This window comes from Malus domestica, chromosome 05 (genome assembly GCF_042453785.1).
Source record: "Malus domestica chromosome 05, GDT2T_hap1".
Lineage (NCBI taxonomy): Eukaryota > Viridiplantae > Streptophyta > Magnoliopsida > Rosales > Rosaceae > Malus > Malus domestica.
In genome coordinates this window covers 883,376-896,293 of record NC_091665.1, presented here as the reverse complement: position 1 = coordinate 896,293, position 12,918 = coordinate 883,376, and the positions used below count along the sequence as shown (strand labels likewise).

Genomic DNA, 12,918 nt, shown 5'->3' with positions numbered 1-12,918 from the left:
GAACTCCGTCTGCCAGGATAGAAGAGATTCCAGAAGATGATCCTGCTCAATCGGAAGGAGTTGTAACAATGCAGAAATTTGTTCCTCAACCCTATCAGCTACAACGATGTATGGAAATCTGTGGAGAAGGGGGAGTCAAGGCTGTCCAGGTGCAGGGTATTAGTAGTAACAATAAACGTGAGCTGGATGGATTGGATAAGGAGGGAGGTCAATCATCTATGAAAAAAGTTATCTAATGGCAAAGCAAACGGGATCTTCTTCCCGAGGTGGTGGCAGCTGGCCTTTAACAACCGCACGGTCTCCATGATACACCTGTTCTGGAACTGCCGTGGTCTCGGGTCGGACACGGTAGTTCGAGCTCTTCATGGGCTAATTAGGGAACATAGACCCTCTATGATTTTTCTTTCAGAAACAAAAATGAAAGATCATAGAATAGTAGGAGTGAGGAGAAGAATGGGGTACTGCAATGGTTTTGATGTTGCTCCGGTTGGCAGGGCTGGAGGTCTCAGTCTCTAGTGGGATGATTCGGTTCAGGTGAATGTGAGCGACTCTTCGAAACATTTCATTAATGTGACCTGTTGCATTGTAGATCTGCAATGTGTGTTCCGGTTTACAAGGGTGTACGGAACGTCTTACAGCAGTGAGAAGGTTGACTTTTGGAGGGGAATGATACAAAATTTCGGTTCGGATGATACCCAATGGACATGCGGTGGGGATTTTAATGAATTTCTATGGGATCATGAGAAATCGGGAGGAGCTGAAGTGAGATATAACCGAACAAGATATTTAGAGGAGTTTATGAGCAAATTAGAGATCTTGGACTTGGGCTATAATGGCCTTAAATTCACTTGGCGGGGGAAACGAAATGGGCAGCTAGTGGAGGCACGATTGGACAGAGCGCTTGGGAATGAAAATTGGCAGGTTCTTTGGCCTAACTATTTGGTCTCTATTGGCACGACGTTGGTTCTGACCATAACCCTGTTCTTGTGCACTGTGCTCCGAAGGTGGAAAATAGCTAAAAGATATTCCGGTTTGAGGCATACTGCGCGAACGAGGCAGATTGTAAGGAGATTGTGAGACAAGTCTGGGTGCAACCCCAGGAAGGCAACTCGGTTGAGAGGTGGAACAAAAAAATCTGTGACTGCCGCGCTCGGCTTCTTAGGTGGAGTGGAAGGAAATTTAGTCAGAGACGCTGGAAAATTCAGGAGATGATGAGCCAATTGGGACGGCTTCAAATGGACTGGAGAAGCAACTCTCAAGAAATAGAGGGTTTATCCAAAGCTGTTGATACTTTGTGGAGTCAAGAGGAATGTGTTTGGAAACAAAAATCAAGGGTCCAGTGGTTACAGGAAGGGGATGCCAATACAAAGTTCTTTCATCAATCTACTTTACAAAGAAGAAGGAGGAATAAGGTGGTAACTCTCAAGAATGATAACGAGGAGTGGGTGGATAATCCTGATCAGGTTCGTAGGCTATTTGATGAGCATTTTATGGCTCTATTCTCTTCCTCGGGACATAGGGACTGGGGTGGCATCCTTGACTGCGTCATACCTAAGGTTTCGGAGGAGATGAATGCTACATTATCGGCTCCAGTTTCTGCGGACGAGATAAAACAGGCTGCTTTGAATATGGGTGGTCTTAAAGCCCCCGGCCCTGACGGTTTCCAAGGCATATTTTATAGGTCTCAGTGGGATATTATAACTGCGGATGTCAATAAAATGATTGAGGATCTGATGGCTGGGTCTTTACAACCTTTGCAAATCAATGCGACTCACCTGGCCCTAATTCCAAAAGTTCCAAACCCGGAGTCTGTGTCTCATTTTCGCCCCATCAGCCTCTGTAACTTTTCTTACAAAATTCTTTCCAAGGTCCTAGCCAATCGCTTAAAAAGGTTTCTGCAGGATCTGATCTCTCCAACCCAAAATGCTTTTGTGGAAGGTAGACAAATTCAAGACAACATTGGTATTGCGCATGAGCTATTCCACTTCCTTAAAACAAGAAAGACGAAATGCAAGCTGGAGTTGGGAATTAAACTGGACATGCATAAAGCTTATGATAGGGTGGAATGGGACTTCTTATTGGCAGTTATGGAGAAGATGGGCTTTGATAGTCGCTGGAGAAATTTAATCCTGAGGTGTATCTCCACTGTTAGTTTTGCCATTCTCCTTAATGGTCAACCTGGACCTCGGTTCGCTCCTTCTCGCGGGCTTCGCCAGGGGGATCCCCTGTCCCCATATCTCTTTTTGCTGGTTAGTGAGGTGCTATCTCTTCTTATTAAGCAGGCGGGTGAAAGAAAACAGATTGAAGGGGTAAAAATGGGCCTTGCCGGTCCCATGATCTCTCATATATTTTTTGCTGATGATACTCTGATTTTCATGAAGGCGGATGAGAGAAATTGCAGGAATTTAGTTCAGGTAATTGATGAGTACTGCTTGGCTTCGGGACAACAGGTCAATAAGTCAAAATCCAGTGTTTACTTTGGGGGAAATGTACCGGAGTCTCTCTCACTCTAGCTAGCTGCCATTCTTGGTATGGAAATAGTTGGGGATCCGGGATTGTACTTGGGTGTTCCAGCTATCTGGGGTAAATCTAAAAAGAATGGACTTGCTTACATCAAAGGTCGTCTGTTAGGAAAAATCCAAGGTTGGAAGTGTTCTACTCTCTCTCAGGCGGGGCGTGAAATCCTTATCAAGGCGGTGGCGCAAGCAATTCCGGTGTATCCTATGAACCTCTTCAAATTTCCTTCGACTCTTTGCAATGAACTTGATGCTTTGATATCGAAGTTTTGGTGGGGTCAAAAAGAGGGAGAGAACCGTATTCATTGGGTCTCAAAGGAAATATTGGGCCGATCAAAACAAGATGGTGGTCTTGGTTTGCGATGCTTCATAGATTTCAACGATGCTCTTTTGGCTAAGCAATGTTGGAGGTTGTTATCGGAACCAAATTCTTTGTGGGCGATGGTGCTTAAAGCCCGATACTTCCCTAATTGCTCTCTCCTTGACGCAAAACGGGGAGGAAGAGCGTCGTGGGCTTGGTCTAGTCTCCTTGTTGGAAGAGATATTATTCTCGAAGGTGCACACTGGCAGATTATGAATGGCACAGAGGTTCGGGTATGGGTGGACAGATGGCTTCCTTCAATCCCCTCGGGAAGACCTTCTCCTTTGGGTACGGTTCAAGTCTCTAGGAATTTGAGGGTCAACTCTTTGATTTGTAATGAGTCTGGGGATTGGGAGGTTGATTTCTTGAAACCTTTTGTGGTGGAAGAAGAGATCAAGGCGATTCTGGAGATCCCTTTGGGTGATCCAACCTTAAAGGATAGATTGGTGTGGCCCTTCGAAAAAAAGGGAGCATACTCGGTAAAATCTGGTTATCATTGGGCTGTGTCCAGGACTCATATTCACAAGAATGTCAACCCGCATAGGTCTGATATGATACCGACTCAGTTATGGAAGTGTATGTGGAGTTTGGAGGTTCCTCAAAAAATAAGGGTTTTCATGTGGAAGTCTCTTCATGCGGCAGTGGCAACGATGGCAAACCTATTCTTTAGGCGCTCTTCTCTTTCCCCCATGTGCCTTCTCTGTAACTCAGCTGAGGAATCTATGGAACATCTTTTTCTCCAATGCCCGTGGGTTGAGGCGGTGTGGAATGGGGGAAGTATGACTCGCGGTATTGGCAGGGTGGGGTTTATTTCTTGGGTAAATTAGTTAAATGATATTTATGATGCGGCTAATGCTAACAGGGGTGAAAGGATCAAACTGTTCTCATATATTGCTATTACCTGTTGGCACATTTGGAAATCTCGGTGCAACTTTATCTTTAAGCAGCAACCAATTTACCCAGGGCAGGTTATCGCCGCTGTTCATCACTCGGTGGGTATGTTCCAAAAGGCAAATCGTGTCCCAAGTAATAGGCCCAGGATCATTGATCTGGATCGGGGCAATGCAGTTTCTTGGTCTCCTCCTGGCGCGGGTTTCATAAAGATAAATGTGGACGCTAGTTGGAATGCTAGGGAGTGTGTGGGCTTCGTGGGTGTGGTGGCTAGGGATGATTATGGCAGGTTTGTGGCTGCTTGCAGAAAGAATATCAGTGCATTGAGTGTGGCATTGGCTGAAGCTAAGGCTATTTTGCATGGCGTTTCGTTGGGGCGGTCTATGGGGTGAAATGATATTATCATTGAATCTGATTCTTTGGACTCTGTGTCATGTCTTCAGGATCTTAATTCGATGGGCAGTTGGGATGCTTTTCCTTTGCTAGCTAAGTGCACATGTATGGGGAAGGCTTTCCAAGATTGTCGCTGGTCTTGGGTTCCAAGATCGGCCAATAAGGCAACGGACAGTTTGGCGTCGTGGCACTGTAGGGAGGTATGTGATTTTGTTTAGGTTAACCGACCCCCATCTTCCCTTGTTCATGTTCTGTGTAATGACGGTCTCCCTTGTCCCCATTAGGCTTGTAGTTTTGGTGCAAGGAGTGACACTTTTAGCATTTGATGCGGTGTCGGATGCTTCCTCCTTGTACTTCGTTTTCTTGCTTGGTCGTAGCTGGCATGTTTGCTTTATTGTAAGCTTTCTTGTTCTCTTTGACATCTCTGCCCGGGTAATGCATTATCTCGTTCACCAAAAAAACAGTAAAAGTGCGTATGTCACGTGCCAGCGAACCTAACATTCTTCCAAGATCTCAATTCTCTCTCTTTAACGGTGGTTGGTCTTATCAACCATTAATCTAATACGCTGGTAGATACTATGCTGCTCCTCCTTGTTCTTCTTCTTGTTCAAATTCTCGAGACAGAGTGATGGCGGCGGCGGCTGTGGTTTTTTTGGCGGCAGTGCTCCTCTGAAACTGAATTGGTCCATTGCCAAAAGAGAGAATGGAGGGATCCTCGTCCTCTTCTTCCTCATCCTCCTCATCCGCTATTTTCTACGACTTTCTCGATCGAATGCGAGACCCTGCTTCCCTCGATCTCGTCCGATCTATCAAAAGGTACTGCCTGAAACTTAAACCTAATCAATGGAATGGAATCGAATCGAATCGAATCAACATTTAAATTGTTTGGTTTTATATTTGTTTCAGTTTTATCGTTTCCTTGTCGTTTTACGCGGCCAACCCTGAAAGTGATGGCTAAAAGGTTCAGGAATTCTACGCAAAGATGGAAGATATTATTAGGGATCATCCTTTGTGGGCAGGTGCCACGGATGAGGAAGTCAATTGTGCAATGGAGGTACTGTAACTCGCTCCCTGTTTGTTTCAATTCAAACACGGTGGACGAATTTGGTTCAGTCTATATTGGTCTTCTTAAGAATTTCAAAATTCGCTTCACCCGATAATCAGTTTCTCCTTACATCGTATCCCTTTTGGTTAACAAATTAAGGGAAGACAATATAGGATGTACAACCAAATTATTTTTTTAACATGTGGGATATTGAGTTTGGAGTGTGTCTGCCTATGGCTACTGCAGGGTTTGGAGAAATATGTCATGACAAAGTTGTTCTCCCGGACCTTTGCTTCTTCACCCGAGGATGCAAAGATTGACTGTGAAACCTCGCACAAAATACACTTGCTGCAGACCTTCTTGAAGCCTGAGCATCTGGATATTCCAGTAGTTCTGCGCAACGAAGCTTCATGGCTGGTGTGTGTGTGCTGCATTTGCACTGATTGTTGGAAGTGCTAATTACTGCTGGCACTGCATTCCTTCTTAGTGCTTATTTAGTTCCATTTAGTTATGCTAATACAATGTTCTGTATATTGTTTGTCATTTTAGATTTAGTATTCATAGTTACAAGGTTATTCTATTATCTCTGTTTTACCAAGCGCTGTAGTAGAGGTCATTATATTTGAAGGTGATGACTTCCAGCTAAATACTTGGTTGTTCTTAAATAAGTAAATCAACCCTAAAAGACATGTCAATTAGGCTCACATTTTCACTTTTATCTCAATGATTATATTTCCTTGGAATAACGAATCAGGTTTAGTTTCATAATTTTCGTTCCCAGCTCAGACTGAATGTATTTATCTTGTATTTTAGTGATTGTGACTTCAGTAGACACACATTTTCTTAGGATTAGTAGTCCTCAATTGCGATTCATTTTCCAGCAGAGCTGCTTCAATTCTTTATTAATTACGTGCACCAAACAGCAGCCTTGTTGCCCTGCCTGATACACAACGAAACCAACATATGAATGAATGCACTTAGCATCAGACTCGAAAACTCAAGCTAAATACGGTATATATACATATCTATGCAGTCACACTTTTTAAATCCTAACAGTGCCTTTTGATTTCAGCCATTCTCGATATTGATAATAAAAGGAATTTCTGCTTCTGCTCTTTCCTTTTGTTTTCCTTTGGAGGTGAATGTGTGGTTTGAGAGATAATAAATAATCTGAAAAGAAATTCTTTGGTAGGAATAATTGCAGAAAATATTGGATAGTATCCTTCTCCCCCTTGAATGGATTGGTTTTATGAAGATGAATGGTCATCCAGAGAACTAGATTCTTCAAGATCTTTTATAACTGCATTACTCAGCTTCTCTATTTTCCTTTTATTATCAATTTAGAGTTGTAAATTGTTTTTATTTGATATAAAAATGTTGTACTTATTCCGTGTAAGAACCAAGGACTAGCCACAACTTCTCTCTTTTCTACTCAGCTTGCAGAAAAAGAATTGCGGAAAATCAATGCCTTCAAAGCCCCTCGTGAAAAGCTTCTGTGTATTATGAATTGTTGCAAGGTCATTAACAGTCTGTTGCTGAATGCATCAATGTCAGAGAATCATGTATTAGCAGGAGCTGATGACTTCCTTCCTGTCCTTATTTATGTCATGATCAAGGCAAGCTTCCCTTGGTAATAAGCCATTCTGTCAATCGTGCCAGTTTTAATTTTTCAGATTTTAACAGTGTGAGGTCACGTCATACATGCCTAAAGATATTTGGTTTTATTACCTCATTTGTTTGGTCCTGGAGTGTGTTATATGTTAATTTTTTTTCCTTACTATTGATTGCCTTGTCAGCATCATCAGATTGTTTTAGTTGGTCATAAGGTGTTAATTGGTGTTCATGGTCATTTTGTGTTATCTAAGTAAGATATTATATTTGATGCTAGTTGTTGATCAATCATTTTCTAAGTTTTTTAAGAAGTGCTGTGTTAGCTGTGAAGCTTGATTTCCATATGCTACATCACTAGTTACTAACTCTTTCAGCTTTGCACTAACAGGTCAATCCTCCACAGTTGCATTCCAACCTCAAATTTATTCAGTTATATCGAAGGCAGACAAAACTTGTGTCGGAAGCGGCTTATTACTTCACCAATCTTGTCTCGGCCAAAACATTTATTTTTGAGTTAAATGCGAAATCTATTTCTATTGATGAAATTGAATTTGAAAAGAGTATGCAAGATGCAAGATTGACCAATAAAGCAACAGAAAAGGGCGCCACACATGCTTTGGAAGAAATGACAGCCTCACAAGGCCAGACAGATCCTGGTTCATCAGCGGCATCGCATTATAAAGGAAGAAGCGGTAAGGTTCAAACTATAACTCATTTTCCTAACCCTATGTTTGGATGAGGAACTTTCAATGTCTTGAGGAACTTTTAAAGTCTCAAGGAACTTGAGACTCAATTGTTAAAAATGCATGAGAAGAAGCACTACCAATTAACTGCTAGAGCAGTACAAAGCTACTACTAAAACACTACAAATGCACTACAAAGACGCTAAACAAAAGACTTCCAAATGACACGTTTCAAGGAGTCATTCGAAAGTTCTCTCAAATGTATTGCATTTAGTCATTTTGAAGTCTCTATTTAAATTCCTAAAAATTTTGCCCTTAGATCCATGGAACTTTAAAGTTCCTCATCCAAACGCACCATAAATGTTACATTTTCGTCAATCCTTAATTTTGAGGTGTTTGCATTAATCAACACCGCCTGATAACTTTAAGGCCTCGTTTTGGATTGGATTGGGTTGGTTTGCATAATTCACTAGATTCTATGTATGTTGAAGCAAGAAAATGAATATCAACTTGAAAATCTTGTCCAAGTTGAAGTTAGAAGATGGATTAGTTAGGTAGGGAACGAATCCATTCCAATCCTACCAAAGTGAAGAGTTTTGTTCATGAGGCATGACTAATCAATGATCTACCTTCGTTGCATAAAGTATGTAATTCAGTGAGGATATCTATTTCAACTTGTGATTCATTCACAACCTGGATTCCTTATCTTGGTAATCCAATATCCGTTTGGCTTTGTTTGTTGCCATGGATTGGATTGGGTTAGATGACTTTCAATGCATGACGGTGTGCAGATAACAAAATAATATATCGCTTGCCACTGGCGGAGCCTGTTAAAACCTAGGAGGGTCATGTGACCCTTCTCACAATTTGGAAATGTTGTATTTATATGTGCTATATTCATATAGCTTGGCTTTTATAGTTATAGTTGACCTTCCTCACAAATGTAATTTGCTCATAGTTGAGGGTCCAATACATAATTTCATAATATCATTCTTTGCCTCTTAATCAAATAAAAGATATTAAATTTCATGTCCTCATACTCATATCCAGTTACTTTTATTTGAATTTGCACCAAAATGCGTAGGCATGATTGCTTGCTGCCATTGTTGGAAAGCATCATTTGCTATAATGTAATTAATTAAATCATAACGATACCAAGGCTGGAAACCTGGTATATTTTTATGCTAATTAAGTTGATACTTGTGATCTTTTCTGAAGTAATTTTCATTTATAAGGTCAATTTATCATAATTTGATTGACCCTCCTTCATAGAATTTCTGACTCCGCCATTGCCGCTTGCTTTATTTTTGCTTTTGTATGCTCGAATAATTGGAGCTTTGGACCGTACATTTTTAGTATGGTGTCATATTCCAATCCAAAAATCCATACGTAACGGATAAATGCATCCACCATTGTGAAAATATGTTTGTCCGTTGAGGTTATATACTTTGTTATTTTGTTTCTGCTAGTTACCCTTCCAGACTCTCGACTATGATTTAAACATTCTGTTGAAAACTACAGGTTCATCAAATTACCCTTATGTGGACAAAGAGGCTGGAGATTTGACAGTTGGAGATGTCGAAAGACTGCTAAGCGCGTATAAGGAAGTGGTTACCAAGTATACGAGTCTCTGCGGCTGTTAGAAAGCTTTCTTTTTCAAGGACTGAACCCCATGCCACTGGTTTAGAAGCCAGAAATGTAGTGTTGACAGAGTCGGAGGAAACAGATAAGAATTCTGATCAAAGAGGATGAAGGGGCAACTTCCAAGATCAGTTACCATTTTCAAAATCATGACAAACAAAGTTTTGCTAGGCACACAATGAATAAATAGCCTTTTCTTTCTCCATTCAGCCATCTACAGAGAAATTTTCTCAAGGAACTGCTAAGACGACAAAAAACCTGCCCCCATCCAAAAACTAGCGAATGTTAACTGTACAGAAGGTTACAATTACAAAGCAGCCAACACCGAATGTCATGTTCACGTCAGATGCCACTTTGGGACCCTCAGTTGCGGCCGCCTTTGCTCTGCGAGCTGAGCTGGAGAAAGAAACACTCTTGTTAACTCCCTTGGCTTGTTCATGGGTGTTTTGGGCTTTCTTGGCTCACACATCTCATGCAAACAAACTTTGCAGGCATCTCATCAGAGCTATGAATCCCGGCACACCTGGTGTGCTGCCAAACACCACATGTATCACAAGCCAACATTCTCTCCCCGTCGTCATCCTTGGCCCCACATGTGCAATCAACGGTCCAGCTTTCAAGTCCTCTCTCCATCCGGAAACGGTTCAGCCCATGTTTAGCAGGGCATCTCCCTTTCAATGGAATTGAGCCACATGATCCAAGCAGAAGTTTTACTGTAAATGAATCCTTTATGGAGCCATATCCAAGCAATTCCTCTACTTCAAACCTCTTGAACATGGCATATACTTCCTGAAATGCTGTGGTGGCTTCCTTTTTAAGGTCAGCAACTGTCGCACTCAAGGGCAAGACAATTAGTTCCGGAGGCAGGACAAAATCATCCTTGGACTCGTCTGAAAGCGCTACGTGACACCAGAGGTGAATCCCAAAGGAGCTTTCCTCTGCCATTTTATAAGGCTTATAGTCCTTCACGAATTGCTTGCAATCAAGAAGCTTAGTTGCTGCATCGATAATGCGTTCCCTCATCACTTGAGGTGTATGGCTTAGCATGGTGTCAGGGTGGAGAATGGAATCATATAAAAATTTGAGGTCACAAAGGATTTGCTCTTCTGATGGAAAATTCAAATCGGACTCGTATCCATCAACATTTTGAACACTTGATGACTCAAGCCTGTTACCATAATTAATGTCAGGACAACACTCAAAGAATGTATTAATTTGACAAAAGCAACTGAACCAAACAATGATGGTCTCTAATTACCTGTATTCTACGTCAACTGAAGCGGGACTACATCGGGCCTTAACTACCATACCATTGGGTGCCAACTTCCCTCCTAGGTGTTTAAGGCAGTAATCAAGAAGCTCCAGAGAGGAATTCTTGTACAATGCACCCCTGAGAGATCGTTTTGACACCCAGCTAACCCCGCCAGTACCAAATGCTGCAAGCAGCACCTTGATCATCGCTTGCTGCACATGTTCGACATCATTGGCCGTCCACGCACATAAAGCATTGGAAGGGTACTGCTGCTCGGGTTTCGTGTTAGATGATGTATGCACACGGGCTCTATGGATGAGACTCAGCATAAACGTAAAAAGATCCTTGATTGTTAGGAGTTGGATATTGGATAAAGATTGGTAAAAGGCAATAACAGACTGGAGGCGAGTCCGGGGTTTCCTTGGTTGGAATAGAAAAGGGTCTAGGGGCAAGCTGGACAGGGTATCCACTGCTTTTTGGTAAGAATGTTGAGTGAGAGCATAGCTCCCAGCACCAAATTCATAACCCCAATTGCCATACCAAGAACGGCCGCTGGTGACAGCGTGCAGCATTCGGTACTCCATGCCGTACTTCTTGGACACATCCATCACACTAACTTTCCTGTCGAATGTAATTCCAATTTCAACACAAGTAATGCAATTCAGTTTCCCATTGATCTCCAAATCAAACATAATTTGCAGAATAACATAACAAAGTAAAAGGAAAGAATTAAGGACCTGACGGAGAGGGCTAGACATAGCCTATCCCAAAAGTCCAAAATGTGACGGCCAGAGAGAATGGCGGAGCCGCCTTGTCTACCGTTGAGGGTGAGAAGGTGGGCGAAGCCATTGGAGTGAATGACGGCGTGGAGGAGGTGGGCGTTGTCATGAAGCTGAAGATACGCCCACTCTTCCACAGCATCCATCTCTGCAGTCGTGGTGGTGGCACTAATAGAGTTGCACCACTTGCTGCCGCCGCTTCTCTGCATCTGCTCATTCTCACCGCTCTCAGCCCCTCTTCTTATTATGAAGTGGTACCGCTTCTTGCACACCGGATGCCCACTCCAACCTTCGTGTTTGTATTTTTGCCAAACCAACGTTAAGTAAAACATTATCCAAAACATAATTATTAATTAATAAATTAATCAATAACAGAGAGAGAACGAGAGTGGGTGAGTGGACTCACCAACGACTCGGCACTGGTCGCAGTAGACGGATCGTCTGGAGCGGGTGACATCCTCCTCCACCACGTCCAAGGGAAGCACGGCGGTCGGGTCGCCCGGATGCCCGAGCCGGAGCGAGATCTGCGACGTCACCAGGGAAGGGAACAGCGAGGAGGATGGGCACGTGACATGCGCGTGGTGAATGAGGAAGCGGCGAACGCTGTCGCGGAAGGGCAGGGGCTCGACCTCGTGGTTTTGGGGGAAGGGGAAGGTGAAAAAGTCGGGGAGATCGGCGGTGACCCTCCTCCTGGCGCGCTTGGAAGGTCTGTCGTTGATGACCATGGTAGATCTGGCTTCGTAGTTTGGTTTTTTGTTTGTTTGTTTAATTTTGTGAGTGATTTGGTGTTTGGTGCCTTTAAATTCAAAAGCCTTGTTCACAGAGTTCCACACACAGAGATTCACAGATTCAGATAAACATCTTTAATAAAAAATAAAAAATAAAAAATTATACTAACAAGGTAGGAGGTAGGAGGTAGGAGGCGAGACGAGACGAATCGAATCGAATCGAATCGAATCGAATCGAGGCAAGTCGCAGGAGTATTTTTAAGAATTTAGATTAAATTAAAACAAGAGCAGAAGAGCAACTGAATTCTGAATCTTGGATGTTTGATTTGACTGGGTCGCTTCCTTTGCTTTTTACTTTTATTTTTATTAAATAAAAGAAAATAATCTTAAATTTTAGAATTGGTAAGGTTTCGGAAGGCGGTTCCTGATTTTTCTTTTGTATTCTGTTTCCTTTTCCATCCCCACTTCTCTACATTTCTAATTTTCTTTCTTCTCATCTTTTGCTGATAAGAAGTTGTATTACGCTATTCGCATTCTTATTTTTATTTATTTATTTATGTATTAATTTAATTCAACTCATTAGAAAAAAACCAAATAAACGTGTTAATAGCACTATATTTATCAAATTAGGATTAAATGGGAAAATATTTTCTACAATTTGTTTTTTGTCAAACGGTAGATTTTTATTAGATTAAATGTTAGATTAACCCTACTGACGAAGTTCTAACTCACGCCGTTATACAAAAACTCAACACCTTTTCACCATTGTAGTAAATGGTCACCTGCCTACAATTATTCTTCCCTTGTTGCAGTCCTATTAGAATATGAATGTGATTGTGTAAATCCTAGTATATCTTAGAATATCTCTTATATTCCTATTAGGAGTAGATTACCTATTAAATGTTGTAATTCTAAAGGGAAATGTTTTTACCTTTCCTATTACTATAAATAAAGACACAATGGGGTGGAATAACACACTCACAATTACACATCTTTCTCTTTCTCTTTCTCTCTACTA

General features: G+C 41.9%; 3 protein-coding genes across 3 annotated transcripts in view; 2 read left to right on the top strand and 1 right to left on the bottom strand.

Annotated features, from left to right (window-relative positions):
- Window positions 1-4,160, top strand: part of LOC139196635 (uncharacterized) — a 29,768-nt gene extending 25,608 nt beyond the window's left edge. Inside the window, exons 4-9 of the mRNA XM_070823015.1 lie at window positions 17-207; window positions 410-502; window positions 590-921; window positions 1,023-2,414; window positions 2,514-3,695; window positions 3,825-4,160. Of these exons, the coding sequence (XP_070679116.1) occupies window positions 17-207; window positions 410-502; window positions 590-921; window positions 1,023-2,414; window positions 2,514-3,695; window positions 3,825-4,160 (3,526 nt within the window). The remainder of the gene's footprint in view (window positions 1-16; window positions 208-409; window positions 503-589; window positions 922-1,022; window positions 2,415-2,513; window positions 3,696-3,824) is intronic.
- Window positions 4,161-4,657: 497 nt separating this feature from the next.
- On the top strand, window positions 4,658-11,069 carry LOC103454052 (vacuolar protein sorting-associated protein 9A-like). The gene is made up of 6 exons (XM_029101788.2): window positions 4,658-4,977; window positions 5,068-5,215; window positions 5,453-5,623; window positions 6,643-6,822; window positions 7,206-7,509; window positions 9,022-11,069. The coding sequence occupies exons 2-6, from the start codon at window positions 5,144-5,146 to the stop codon at window positions 9,141-9,143; spliced, it is 849 nt and encodes a 282-aa protein (XP_028957621.1). The 5' UTR covers window positions 4,658-4,977; window positions 5,068-5,143; the 3' UTR covers window positions 9,144-11,069.
- LOC103454059 (PHD finger protein At1g33420) lies at window positions 9,321-12,371 on the bottom strand. Its single transcript, XM_029101787.2, has 4 exons — window positions 11,579-12,371; window positions 11,131-11,461; window positions 10,400-11,014; window positions 9,321-10,309 (listed from the first exon to the last, which is right to left on the bottom strand). The coding sequence occupies exons 1-4, from the start codon at window positions 11,895-11,897 to the stop codon at window positions 9,577-9,579; spliced, it is 1,998 nt and encodes a 665-aa protein (XP_028957620.2). The 5' UTR covers window positions 11,898-12,371; the 3' UTR covers window positions 9,321-9,576.
- Between the last annotated feature and the right edge of the window lie 547 nt (window positions 12,372-12,918).

What these genes read in the sequence shown, in the direction of transcription:
- LOC103454059 (XM_029101787.2), bottom strand. Translation starts at nt 11,897, where the DNA reads ATGGTCATCAACGACAGACCTTCCAAGCGCGCCAGGAGGAGGGTCACC. An exon ending in CGACCAGTGCCGAGTCGTTG is followed by an intron (nt 11,462 to 11,578) that starts GTGAGTCCACTC and finishes ACAAACACGAAG; the next exon opens with GTTGGAGTGGGCATCCGGTG. An exon ending in TGTCTAGCCCTCTCCGTCAG is followed by an intron (nt 11,015 to 11,130) that starts GTCCTTAATTCT and finishes TACATTCGACAG; the next exon opens with GAAAGTTAGTGTGATGGATG.
- LOC103454052 (XM_029101788.2), top strand. Translation starts at nt 5,144, where the DNA reads ATGGAAGATATTATTAGGGATCATCCTTTGTGGGCAGGTGCCACGGAT. An exon ending in AAGTCAATTGTGCAATGGAG is followed by an intron (nt 5,216 to 5,452) that starts GTACTGTAACTC and finishes TGGCTACTGCAG; the next exon opens with GGTTTGGAGAAATATGTCAT. An exon ending in GCAACGAAGCTTCATGGCTG is followed by an intron (nt 5,624 to 6,642) that starts GTGTGTGTGTGC and finishes TTTTCTACTCAG; the next exon opens with CTTGCAGAAAAAGAATTGCG.